This window comes from Heloderma suspectum, chromosome 1, assembly GCF_057233095.1.
Source record: "Heloderma suspectum isolate Gila_16-S chromosome 1, 16-S_ref, whole genome shotgun sequence".
Classification (NCBI taxonomy): Eukaryota; Metazoa; Chordata; class Lepidosauria; order Squamata; family Helodermatidae; genus Heloderma; species Heloderma suspectum.
In genome coordinates, this window is record NC_139458.1 from 262,102,798 (window position 1) to 262,115,808 (window position 13,011).

General features: G+C 42.2%; 1 protein-coding gene across 1 annotated transcript; it reads left to right on the plus strand.

Moving 5' to 3' along the window:
• Positions 1 to 5,005: 5,005 nt before the first annotated feature.
• On the plus strand, positions 5,006 to 11,419 carry C1H13orf42 (chromosome 1 C13orf42 homolog). Its single transcript, XM_084810746.1, has 3 exons — positions 5,006 to 5,422; positions 9,055 to 9,202; positions 11,175 to 11,419. The coding sequence occupies exons 1-3, from the start codon at positions 5,006 to 5,008 to the stop codon at positions 11,417 to 11,419; spliced, it is 810 nt and encodes a 269-aa protein (XP_084666872.1).
• The last annotated feature ends 1,592 nt before the right edge of the window (positions 11,420 to 13,011 follow it).

The window sequence follows — 13,011 nt, forward strand, 5'->3', positions numbered from 1 at the left end:
GGATGTAATTCAAATCCCAATAAGCATTACAAGATAAACCACAGAGTCTTATCTCTTCACTTAAAAAGGATAAAGAGGTATTACATATGACTGCTATGCAACCCGGAGAAACATTCTGGCAGAAGCAAGATGTGGTGGTGGGGAGAGGAGGAGAAATTAGTTTATCTGTCAGTTAACCTAATAATGTAACATGAGCTCTTCATGGTTAATAATTCCTGGATTTTGAATAACTGGGAATGGACACACATATGATTGTATGATACTTGAAGTGTTAAAGTTTATTAAATAAACTGATGTTGGTCACTGCTTGAAAATGCATTCCTGAAGACCTGTTTAGTCAAATGTTACTGTATGAAAGAATTCATAGTAAAATTATATGAAAAATCAAGATCTCCGTGGATCAGGGAAGACACACCTAAGGGCAGCAGGCTAGCTTAGCAGGCATAAAGCAGGCAAACACACCTCTGTCCTCCAACAACATCCCTTGTTACCCATCCTGCGTCACTCTGCTGGGTGAGGCAGCGACTTCATTCTGCCTAATTGTAGGGCCAGCCCTACTTGGATTTCTACTCTATCATATGTAAGATGATAATAATGTCAGTACTGAGAAAATGTCTCCTATATTTGTGAGTATATGGGCTGCAACAAAATGGTGATAGATTTTATTTTTGTCTCTGATATTATCACCAACCAGTTAGTTCCTCACAAACACAATTCATAGAGAAAAGTTAAGCCTTTCATTAGATTTGATTTAACTAATTGCATTTATTGAAACATTCAAAGTGTTACAGCTTTTATTTTTACAAAATTTCCTTAAATACAGTGTTCCTGATGTAAACTCTAGGGCGGTCACTGTAACGTCCTGGTTGTGGTCCATGTACAACTTGAATCTTGAGGTTTGCCAATGAGCGCACACGACTCATGGCAATGTAGATCCCTTCATGGTTTGTTTACAGGCCATATGTTACTGGCATATCATACTTTGGCCTACACATGTGTTTATAAAGGTGTACAGAGATGCTTAAATGTTCTTTTGCTACATTTAACAGCTAGAGACTTCCTTTCTGAGCAATAACTAAACTCTGGGTTACTTTTAACTGTGGGTATCTCTTAATCCCTTCATGATTTATTTACAGGCTGTATGTAACTGGCATATCATTGTACTTTGGCCTGTACCTCTGTTTATAAAGGTATACAGAGATTTTTGTGTGTGTTCATATTTCATTTTGCTTTAATTTGCAATTAATTATTTTTGTTTAATGATACTTGACTGTTTTTGATATTAAAATTAAAACTTTATAGTATATTGTTACAGATGATAGCCTAGTTCTTAAAAAAAAGAAACTTTATGGACATAAGTAAACTCCCAACTTTGAATTATAGTGAAAACCCTTGTTATCCATGGAATCTGCATGTCAAGAGCTTTCTAATGAAGTGTATTTCATGAGAATCGGTCAATGGGAAGGCAGTCAAAAAGGGATGACCAACTAACTCCCGACTAGGGATGGCGGAGAATTCTGCCACGGACTCCAATGAGGCCGGATTATAAAGAATCCGCCCCTCCCCCCCCGGAGTCTGTGGCAGAATGGAAGACTTACCTCCACCTCTGCACGGAATCCTCTTCGGCTGGATCCTCCAGATTGCCAGAAATCTGGTTGCCCATCTCTGGTTTAAAGAATGGGGGGGGGGGGTTTGCACGTTGAAAACAGTTCCATCTTGCACCCATTATTACTTCTTTTTTTGAAAAGCTTTGTTTTAGATTCAGCATTATTTATATCATCAAATATGTGCACACTAGAAATGTTTTCATGATTGCTTTCCATCATTGAACTTTGTTAGTAACATAGGCCATGCTATCTTTTCCCTACGTATCTTTACACTATTTATGATTCTATAAGCTTGTTTATTTAACAATATTTATTTAAAATATCATATATATCTATATAATTCAAGGTCGGGAGCAGGGATGTACGAATCCCTTACCTGTCAGTCGGGGGGGGGGGGTCCTGCAGGGGGGGAGGCGATCCGTTCCTCCCCCCGGAATCCTCTTTGGCCAACTCCACTCTGCAGCAATTCCGCGGAGCATTTACCTTAAACTAAGGCCTTTATGGCTGCAAATGGCATCCCATATGCCATTTGCGTCCGCAGTCAATAGTCCCCTTCAGCCAGTGATATGGCATGGCAGCCGTATCATTGGCACTTTGGAGCTGGCTGGCGGCTCTGCGGAATTGCCATGGAACGGAGCCAGCCAAGGAGGATTCCGGGGGCAGGGATGAGAGTTTTAGGCCAAAACATCTGGGGGGGCCACATGTTGCCCATACCTGATTTAAACATTCCCAGTTATTTTGGACTTTCCTCCTTTGCCACATGTCTCATACCTTTACACCTCCCCATTACATGAGACAAAAAGTGGGAAAACATCTTTATTAAGAGAGAAAAGATCTTCACACTTTTAAGAGAGGCTCTGGAAGATTCTGTCTCTAGCCTGTACATGCACAGTCCCCAAAGTGGGACTGCACAGAAAGCATAAAAGAGGACTGGGGGTTCCCCTAAAGTTCCCATGCTTAATATGTTGTGAAGGTTCTTTTGGTCATAGCTTAAAGAAATGCATCTTCTTGTTCTACCCGCTATAGACAATTCATTTGAAAAACCATCAGAAGTAATATGGACATGCTATCATTTGAACAAGGTTTCAATTGGTATGAGCATCATAAGAATGAAACTATTGTATCTTTACTTTTTCTTTTAATTCTCAGATTAGTCCTTGGTGCTCTGGGCATTTTGTAAAGTTAGGTAGTCATCACAATTAGCAAAGCTATGATGGAAATAATAGCTCACAGTAGCATATTAAAAACGGGGGTTTGCTATAATCCTGTTGGATTTAAGCAGCCATATGAATGAACAGGTTACAGGAGCTGCCTTTTCAAAGACAGTAATCTTATATGTCATGAAATATTTAGCTAGTCCACTTGATCAGTTCCCTGCCACATCTTGTGAAAAGGATGTAGTTATGGCTAATAGCTCTATGTTCATCTTATGATTTTAAATTAGGAATCTGCTGCTGTGCAATTTTAGATGCAGTTCTGCAATAAGGTAACAGTTTAAAATCTCCCATAGTCCAAGCATGTTCAGTCACTTCTGACAAGTCTGTGAATGTGTAGGCTAGTTTTTGTAAGGGTTGAGGGTCCAATGCAGGAAAAAAGCATAGTAACATAAAGAGATATGTTATTATTACCTCAGTGCATTTTCATATACTGCTCCTGGCTGCATGGTCATTTTAGGAAGTCTGTTCACAGTCCTGAAACTACTACCATTGTGAACAGGACTGACCTTACTTTTAGGCAGAGTGAGGCAGCCACTGATTGCAAGATAAAAATTCCTATGATTTGGAAGAAGAAATGCCAGGAGGTTTGTGCTTAGCAAGGATTTCCCAGGGCTTTGCAGTGATATTTCCACATCTTTATTGTCATCACCAGCAGCCATTCTAGCAGGCCTGTACTGAGGGAGCTGAGAGGGGAAATTGGGTCGTTCCACCAGCCCTGATGAAAAACTACTTAATTTTTCCTCTTCCCTTCCCATCCCTTTTTCCTTGTGTGTCATGTCTTTTTAGATTGTAAGGAGCAGGATAAAAAAATACTTTAAATAAAGAAATTTTTAGTGAGCAGCTTAATTATTCTCTTTATGGTAGTTCTTTCAGATACAAGCCTGTGATTGTGTTTATTTTTGGGGAGTCACATTTCTTTAGCTGTGTGAGTGCGTTTTGTAATAGCTGGTCCATATTTGCAGGAGGGAAGAATATCATAGTAAGATACTATGAAGTAAGAAATATTTAGAAGAAATGTCAGTTGTCATTGATTCCTTTTGAACTGGTTTGCTTTCTTTTGATCCTTATCACACAGTTGGTTTTTATCAACTAAGTCTGCATAAAGATTTGGACCATTCACACCACTGCATGCTACTCAGAGAGAAGCACCCTAAGTTCATGTGGAGTCCAGCTCTCAATAGCCCTTAGTCCCTCTCTGTTCAACCTGCACAGAGATTTGAAGGCCTAGGTGGAACCCCCCCCACACACACACACACACACACCTGGAAAATGGAGCCAGGGACTTTTCCCCTGTTTTGTCTGAGCCTTCACATCTTCTCCAAACCTGCAGCAGGAGTCAGAGAAAAAAGACTGCTGAAGTTTCCGCACAGAAGATTAGAGCAAAAGTTGTGTGGGGTGGTCTGTGACAAATTAACAGAGTTGGTGGAATCTCTTTCTCTGTTAGTACTGACAATCTGTTCAGCTGGATTTGTTAATAAATATTTTTTTAACGATCTTTGTTTGTTAGGTAAGTGTGTTTTGGAACACCATTTTATTTGATGGCCAGTCTCCCATGCTCAAGCTTTTGTGCTGAATGTAATGGATCTGGATATCCTAGTCCACTTTACTCATAGCAATGATGTGCTATCAGATAGCTGTAACCATCTCCCTGTTGCCATAGCACAGAAAACAAAATCCCTCGAACAGCAGTTCAACTGCTGCCTGGTTCTGCATGTGCTTATCTAATACAGAGGTGAGCAGTTGAAATGTAGTGGGAGGGTGGGGTGCTGGTTTGTTGGCATCTTACAATTTAGTCTTATGAAATGCTCAGCTATATTCAACCATCTCTCCTTACCTCTTAACAAAATGGTTTTTCACTTTATTCTTTATTTATAAGGGTAGTTCAGTACCATGGTCAGCACAAGGAAGGCAATAAGTTGTGCAAGCATGAGGTGAACTAAAATGCTGGCGTGTCAAGGGAAGATATGACTAAGGAAATATAAAGTATTTCATCATTGACAATGGTCTGAAATAAATGAATAAATGTAGTAGAAGAAGGCTGAATCAGCAATAAACTGGATTCCAATTACGAAGTACAAATGGCAACGTTTTCCATACCGCTATAGGCAACAACCATGCACTGAAACAGAGCCCTAAAAAAGGATTAAAGATAAATGGATGAGGTGAAAAAGGAGCTGCACTATGTTCAAAAAGATACACTCAATATTTCACCCCAATTCCTGCAGGAGGAGTCTGTCTGATGGGATCCCTACTTATGATGGTTCTGCAGTCCGGTTGATCCGTAGCACCTCTATGTATGTTCTCAGAGGTGAGGAGCATAACTTCAGTGAACCTTTGAAAAAAAGCAAAAGTACTACCAGCCTAGATTCAGCTGCCTGCCTCCAGCTGAAGGAAGATGAACGGGCGTGGATGTATGCAAAGACCCAAGACTGTTTGCAATACTTACAAGATTTGTTGGCCTTAAGGAAAAAATACCTGGAGAGCATAAAAGATTTGAAGTCCATGGACAGAGCACCTGAAATTTCCCCAGTGTCTACAAAATCTTCCAAGACAAGAAAAAAGCCACCAGCTCCACCTCCTCCTGCACAATCTTCCAAGGTAGGGAATATTTCATCCTAAGCTTAAAAAAACATTATTTTGAGGAGTTTAATAATAATGTGTATAAGTGGAGAGAGACCCACAAAAGGTGTCCACAAAAGCCTATGCCATGATAAATGTATTAGTCTTTGTTGTTTTTGAAGCAACAGACTAACATGGCTATCCCTCTGGAAAATACTTTTGTTCATTTGTAATATCTTATTTGGGTCCATTTCCCATCAGTCTCTCTCTCTCTCTCTCTCTCTCTCTCTCTCTCTCACACACACACACACACACACACACACACACATTCATGCCACTCACATACAATGGTACATAGAGACCCCCATTCATCTATTACTCTTTCACATTCACTCACCATTCATACACAATCTAAACCTGACTACCATTGTGGTAGAACTGCCTCTAATCTTCTGTCCACCCCTTCTAGTGGGATCTACTCAATCTAGTGAGATCTCAAGATCCCACTACATCTAGTGGAGTGAGATCGCTCCATCTAGTGGGATGGCAGCTTGTTTTTTGTTTTTTAACAGCTCTGGGCAGTTGGAAAATGAAACTTTCTCAGCAGCTGAGGCAATGACTGCAGGGTTCTAATTTCAAGAAATTGAAGCCATGCCTCTTACGGTCAATGGTTAGGGAGGTTTCAAGATCTACAGCCCATGTTTAATGGAGGGTTTGGTATTTTACAAGTTCCTTTTTTCTTTTGACAAATTGACCAAGCCATTATTTTTGTGCAAATACATGTGTTCTGTATTTCAATTTGTACTTCCAATATATTATCCAAAACTGGCTTTCACTTCACAAATAGGTATATTATTAGGTGTGTTGAGTAGCTTACTCCTTTAGCTGCAGTGGTGCCAATACAGATTTGAAGTTCTGTAGCTACACCAGCATACCAACACTGCAATCCTATGCACATTTACTCAGACACAAGTTCCACTATGAGCAATGGGACTGACTCTCAGGTATGTGTATACAGGATTGCAGTCTAAGGGAGCAATCCTATGGCTGCTAGACAGCAGCTAGATGGCCATAGAATAGAATAGAATCATAGGATATGTCATTTTCCAGGAGCCGACCTCCCCCCACTTCTGCACCGCCTCAGAGGCAGCACGGAACAGCCCCGTCCTCCGTGCTCGCAAGAGGAACACGGAGTGGCTGGAAAGGAGCATAGCTGGAGGGCGTTCTGGGGCAGGGAGGGCGGAACTGCCTGTACAACACATCCTATATGTTGCACAGCAGCCTCCTTCCCCGCTCCGCAATCAGCTGCCTAGCCAAAAATGCTGGGCAGGAGGAGCACGGAGGGAACGATCCCTTCTGTGCTTCTCCTGCCCTGCTTTGGATAGGCGGTCGCCTCTGAGTTCAGAGGCGGCTGCTTATCTCGATAGGATTGCACCCTAAGTGTGTGTTGTGTGAGGGGGGAGGTGACGACAAGTCAGATGTAACCACTGAAACCCATAAAATACCCTAATCGGCAATTTAAAAAGCACATGGGATATAGGGCACCACTGCATTTCCCCCCATGATCCTATGCAGGAGGGTATGATTTCTCCTGTCTGTCTGTCTGTCTGTCTGTCTGTCTGTCTGTCCGTCCGTCCGTCCACACACACACACACACACACACACCTCACCTTCAGTAAAACCTTTGCATGTCACAGCTTGATAGGGAAAGGGGAAAGAGGAGCACAGCTGGAAATACGGTTGTTCTGCATGAGTGCTGGAGCCCATGGCCCACAGGAAACTGAGAATTGTGCCTTTCAAGTTGTATTGGGATCCTACTGACAGTGGCTCATAGAGTGGGCCTATAGGGTATTTATACTATGCTCCCAAATGCACAAACTTGATAAACTTTAGCAATAACATTAATTTACAAAACACACTTTGTGTCAAATCTGCATTCAAGGCACTTAAGTTTACTGTTAAGTCTCACTATATTAGATGGGCTTCATTCACAGGTAAGTGCATAGGATTGCAGCTTCTGATCCTCCTCTTGCTTGCTCAGTGAGAATTCATATAGCCCCTTTAAAGGCAATTATTACTACAGTTGTGCTCCCAGATTCTTCACCTTGCCTAATCCCCAAGCTGATCTATACACTCAAGCAAAAAAATAAATACATCACACTGTACAGCCCTCCTGGGATTGTACTAGTTCAGATTTTTTTTTTTTCTGACTACAGAAAAATCATGACAAGCTGCCTGGATCTGTACTGACTGATCTTGGGCTGGTGGAAGGACATAACTTTAACAGCTGTTGACAATAGTTTAGCAGGACATGCTCTTCCCAACATGGAAATGCAGTGATGGGAAGCTTCACCTATTGAGTTTCTTCTTGTAATCCAGTTGTTAAGGGTGCAGGGACTCTGGCAGAAAAAGAGGTGGCAACCACAGATATCAAGTTGCATTAGAGGTGTTTTGAGAAATGGTTCATTAAAACAACTGAGGACCACATGGCTCAAGTAAAAGAGCCAATCAACACACTTCAAGACAGTCGAACATTTGAGAATATAAGGGAATCCAGGACTCATGATTGCCATAACACTGGCACTCTGGGCCAGTGAGTACAACATTGTTCTGACTGAATTCAGCTGAGCAGTTTCCCAACAATGCTCAGCATTTTGCATCATGGCCTGACCTGGACAAGATTGAATTTGCTCTATTCTTTTTATGTACCATGAATATTTACAGGGAAGAAGACTAAGGGGACAGTCCCGCCCTGTACCACATGGTTTCCACCTCCTCATGCAAGCACTATTTGGTGCACAGATGCCCCCTACCATTACCCAGTGCTCCATCACCCCCTCCCATGCACACAGTGCTGGCAGGCACATGCTGCATATACCATACAGACTGGATCCTCCCCAAAGTTTATCTTTGAATTTCTAACCTGCCTCTTGACCAAAATCAGGTCCTCAAGGCTGCTTAGAAACAATTACAACAATAATAAGATACAATAAAACATCAAGCCCACATAAAAAGGATATAAAATAGCATAAATCAAAGATATCAAGCAGCAAAGGATTCCAAGAACAATGTAGTCCAATCAAGATAGATGTCAGCCTCCGAACTTGGAGGCCGGCGCCTATCCAATGCAATTCAGGTGGAGCATGGAGGGGATCCTCTCCTCCACACTCTACCCTGCATTCTTGGCTAGACTCATGATTTCATGCGTCTAGCCGGGGCTTTGGAGAGGGGGAAGGAACAGGCCTGGAGACCCCATAGGAAGCAACATAAAGGGGCTTCCACAGTCTCCTCCCCTCCCTGCCCTGGCAATGCCCCCTTTTCACCCTCTCCACGCTCTGTTTTATGAGCACAGAGAGGCAGCCACTGTGGTTCTCTCCATACAGGCTATGAGCAGGTGGGGGAAGGGAGCATGGTTTCCTGGATCTGAGCTCAGAGACAGTAAACCGAAAAATCCTATGGCCCTCTAGGCAGTGTCTAGAGGCCATAGGATTGCTCTCCCTTCTGATGATCAAATATTGGTCTGTCAAATAACATTGGCAAATCTACTGCCAACATTTCGATACTTCGAGAGAACCATGTTTTGTATCCTTGAATGTTGGATTGTACTTTACAACTGCAAAGTCAAGTTCAGCCTAATGGCACTACTAATGTCATGTTATTCTGTTCAACAGATCTCAGCAGGGAGAAAAGTCTCACGGATCAACTCAGATGTAACTGAGGCAATAGCTTATTTTGACTCAATTATTGCAGAGCTGGATGCAGAAAGGCATCGGAAAATAGTTGTGAGAGATCATCCACATGCGGATGTTGATTTTGATGGTAAGTATTAGGGGTGTGCTTCAGATTCGGATGAACCTGACCTGAGTCAGGCCAATTCAGGCAGATTCAGGTGATGTCTGAATCAAAGTGAGGCTACTCCAAAACAGACCAAATCCAAACCTGAACGCTCATGAAGGTCCGGGATTCAGAGGGACACAGAGATACAGACAGTGTTTCTCCAAAAAGGATACATTTCTCCCCAAGCTCTCCTTAGAAGGAAAATACCAGGGTGGGTAGAGGGGGAGGAGGGGGGAGTAGATTTGCGACTGGCAGCTCTGGCTTCCAATCATAGTGAATGGTTCTCCAAGCCCAGTGCTTTGGAAAAGGGATGTTGAAGTAATATATTTCAGGATGGATCCCGTGTTCAGTGCACTTTGCTAGTTATCTCTCTCTCCATAGCAGGAATGTTAAACAAGATTTGGTGGAGTCTGTGGGACCTGGGAGGGTGTAGCATTGGGTGGTTGCTTGGAAAATGCTGGATATTCAAGTCCTTCTGCCTCTGCCACTGTTTGCTCCACATCCATCATCGATCCCTGACCTATTGCACTTTCTGTGACTTTGGTGCCAATTGCTGTACGTACCATGAATATTTACAGGGGAAAGGACTAAGGGAATAATAAATTTGCACATAAATGCTTTTGAATTTTCATGTGAACTTTAAAAAAAAATCTCGAAGTTTGGAACAAACTGAACTTAAGACTGGAGAAATTCTCAAGCTTCAGTACTACGAACCAAACGTAAGATTGGAAAAATGAGAAACCGAAATTGACAGGAAGTACCTTAGAGCATTCAGATATCATTGAGTGGCCACAATTGTCAATCAGTGCACTGTTCTAAACTATGGCATCCTGAAGATTGTAATTCAACATATTATTTTCTGCAGGTTATTGTACGTGTACACTTAAGTCTATTTTATAACTTTTATAACTAAATAAGAGTATAGCTTTAATATGTCACAACTTTTAAAAAGCTATTAGCTTCATGATTTTTATTAGTTAGTCAGCACCCCCACAGGATATCCTGGGAGGCAATCTGGCCCCTGGAGCCAGAATAGTTCCCAACCGCTGTTCTATCAGCTATTCAGGCCCCTGCTTTTCAGTGTATGTTGCCCCTGACTACTGTAGTCTATTTATATACTGATTTAAATTATCAGCAAAAATATTTGCCTGTACGCCTGTACTACAGAATAAATAGTTGTGAAAAGGTATAGTTTGTGTGAACTCAGTTTTAAGGAAGAGTTAAGTGTGACTGGATGATGTGAATACAGCCCTGAAATACTTTCCAAAAGCTTCTACTTGTACTATTTCAGGTCCGGGGTTCAGATGATGCTCTGTAATGTAGCCTGGGTCTGATCTTTAGCAAGGGTCAGGTTAGGTCAGGTTCTGCTATGGTTTGAGCTTTAGCAGGGGTCAGGTTAGGTCAGGTTCTTCAGGGAAGCAAGACAGGAAGAGATCAGCACCACAGAAAACTTTGAGTGGTGCTGGGGCTAGAAACCCAACAGGATTGTCTGTATGTTGCTCCAACAAGGAGCAGATCAAGGCTGAGCTTTAAGTAGGAAGTTGCCTGTATTTAGGCTGATTGGCTCTGCCTCTACACTGACTGAGGCTTTGTCTCCTAAAAGGGCCTGGCCTGTTTTAGCAGCCTCAAGCTGCAACAATGTCGGAGTGGCTGTGGCAGGCAAGCATCCTCATGGCTGAAGTCTGAAGATGGCAAGACAAACTCTTCTGGATGCAGGGGAGCCCACCTTTTGGATTTTTCTGGAGAACTAGGTCCTGGGGAGGTGAAAACATCATGTTGCCTTTCCGTTGCTGAATCATCTTCCTGAGCTCTTAACTCTGGACCTTCCTCGGAGGACAAGGGGCCAAGATCCTCTGAAGATGAGGGTTTAGGATCCTGGTCCATGACATCACTATGTTAAAAGTTTACGTTGTTGTGAATGTGTATTCATTCTAACGTTGGTTCCCTATTTCAGTTGTTACTAGCTCAAGAGAACACAGCTTACATTCCAACTGGATACTTCGTGCCCCTCGGAGACATTCCCAAGATGCTGTCCAAGCAGCAAAGACAACAAGCCAATTGGAAAGAAACAGCCAAGGAAGAACAATCAGCTCCAGAAAGAAACTACAAAGATATCCAATATATCTACCTAAAGCTGTGGAGGGAGCATTCAATACTTTGAAATTTAAACCCAAAATGTGCCCAAAAGGACAGCTGTGATCTGGAAATAATATGAAACACCCCATGTGGAATCCCTTCCATGTGAGGGCAGGCTAAGCAGTTATGGGTCTTTCTGCACAATCAGGGTCTTTTTGCACAGTACATTTGCAGTAGTAGTTATTCATTTGATGCATATAGCGCCCAGATCTTCACTTGAGATGGCACTTCAATGGTAGGGATATTTCACTTCCCAAGTGAAATTTTGTAGGCTGGGAACACTGTCACTCCCCCTATACCCCAACACTCCCACACAATATTGTCTCTGTTTCTAAGTATCCTTGCCTGCAGACAATTGTAGCACAAGTGTCATGTCCATCTGTTAGACATGTCCTGTTTTGCTGACAGAGATAGACTATGCAAACCTCCCTTCCCCGAGATCATGCCATTTTGTGAGCTTTGTTTATGTCATTAATTTTTAAAAAAATTCTTTGATGGCCATGCACTACCCTGGGGAATAGCCCCACCCAGGATTTATTTTTGTAAGTGGCAAAGAGCAGCAAGACTACCCGCTTTCCTACAATTTCATGAACCTTTTAAATCAATTAAAACCTGCTTAGTTTAACATTTATTATCCAGTTTCCTGACAATTGTTGCTCTTTAGAATCTGTTTGCTTCCCCTCTTCTGCTGGAGCATAAAGAAACCCATACATAAAACAACTCCATACCATCCATTATGTGCAGACAGGGGCCCAGATCCAAAGAACGACTAAAGGTGCGAGCCTATGCATCTTTAGAAAGAAAAAATTCTCACAACTCTCAGTATTCCCCAGCCAGCCATGGAGGAATTGTGGGGCTTTTTTCCCTGTCTAAACATTCTTAGGATTGCACCCTAAACTTGTTTCAAGGGTCCAACATATGATGTATTTATTGAAAGTATTGATAGATTACCTTTTTGTTGCCATCACAAGGCAGCACGTGCAACGAAGAAAGACACAGTAACATACATCACAGACATCAGATCATAATACAGTTCAGAAACTTTAGACTAGTTTTTCTTGAACTGCAGCCCCCAGCCCCACTGCATGGCAAACAGCTTTTGAAACAGCGGGGGGGGGGGGTCAAAAGCAGTTTGTGATATGGCTTGGAGTTCAACCATTCAAAGCCAAAAAGAGAAACAATTCCACTGGGGTAGTGCAAGCCAGTTCCATGAGCCCATACAGTTCTTTGGGTTCTTCTGGCCAGTAGCTTCCGCCATTGATTTTGGATCAGGACAGTGTAAGGAAAAATGTGTAATTTCAGACATACTTCTTTCTGATTGTGTGGAAAGGCCCAAAGACCTTTTGCTTTAGAAAAGCTGAAGAGATGACAGGATTATGAATAGATCTGAAGAAAATGTCCAGGGGGCACAGTTGTTCACTCTTTATGAAATATGCTAGCATGAGAAAGAACTTAGTGAAAAGGACACAGACAGGATTGAGACAAAGGACACCACAAAACACACCATCTATCTATGAATTTTATTTTATTTTTAAATTGCCTTTGGAAGTTCTGAAAGCAAACAATGCTGCCAACAGGCAAATTCCTAGCACACTGGAAAACCAGCTGCTTTTGGGATAGGCTCTTAGGGCAGCATCCTATCCTTAAGGTTGTCC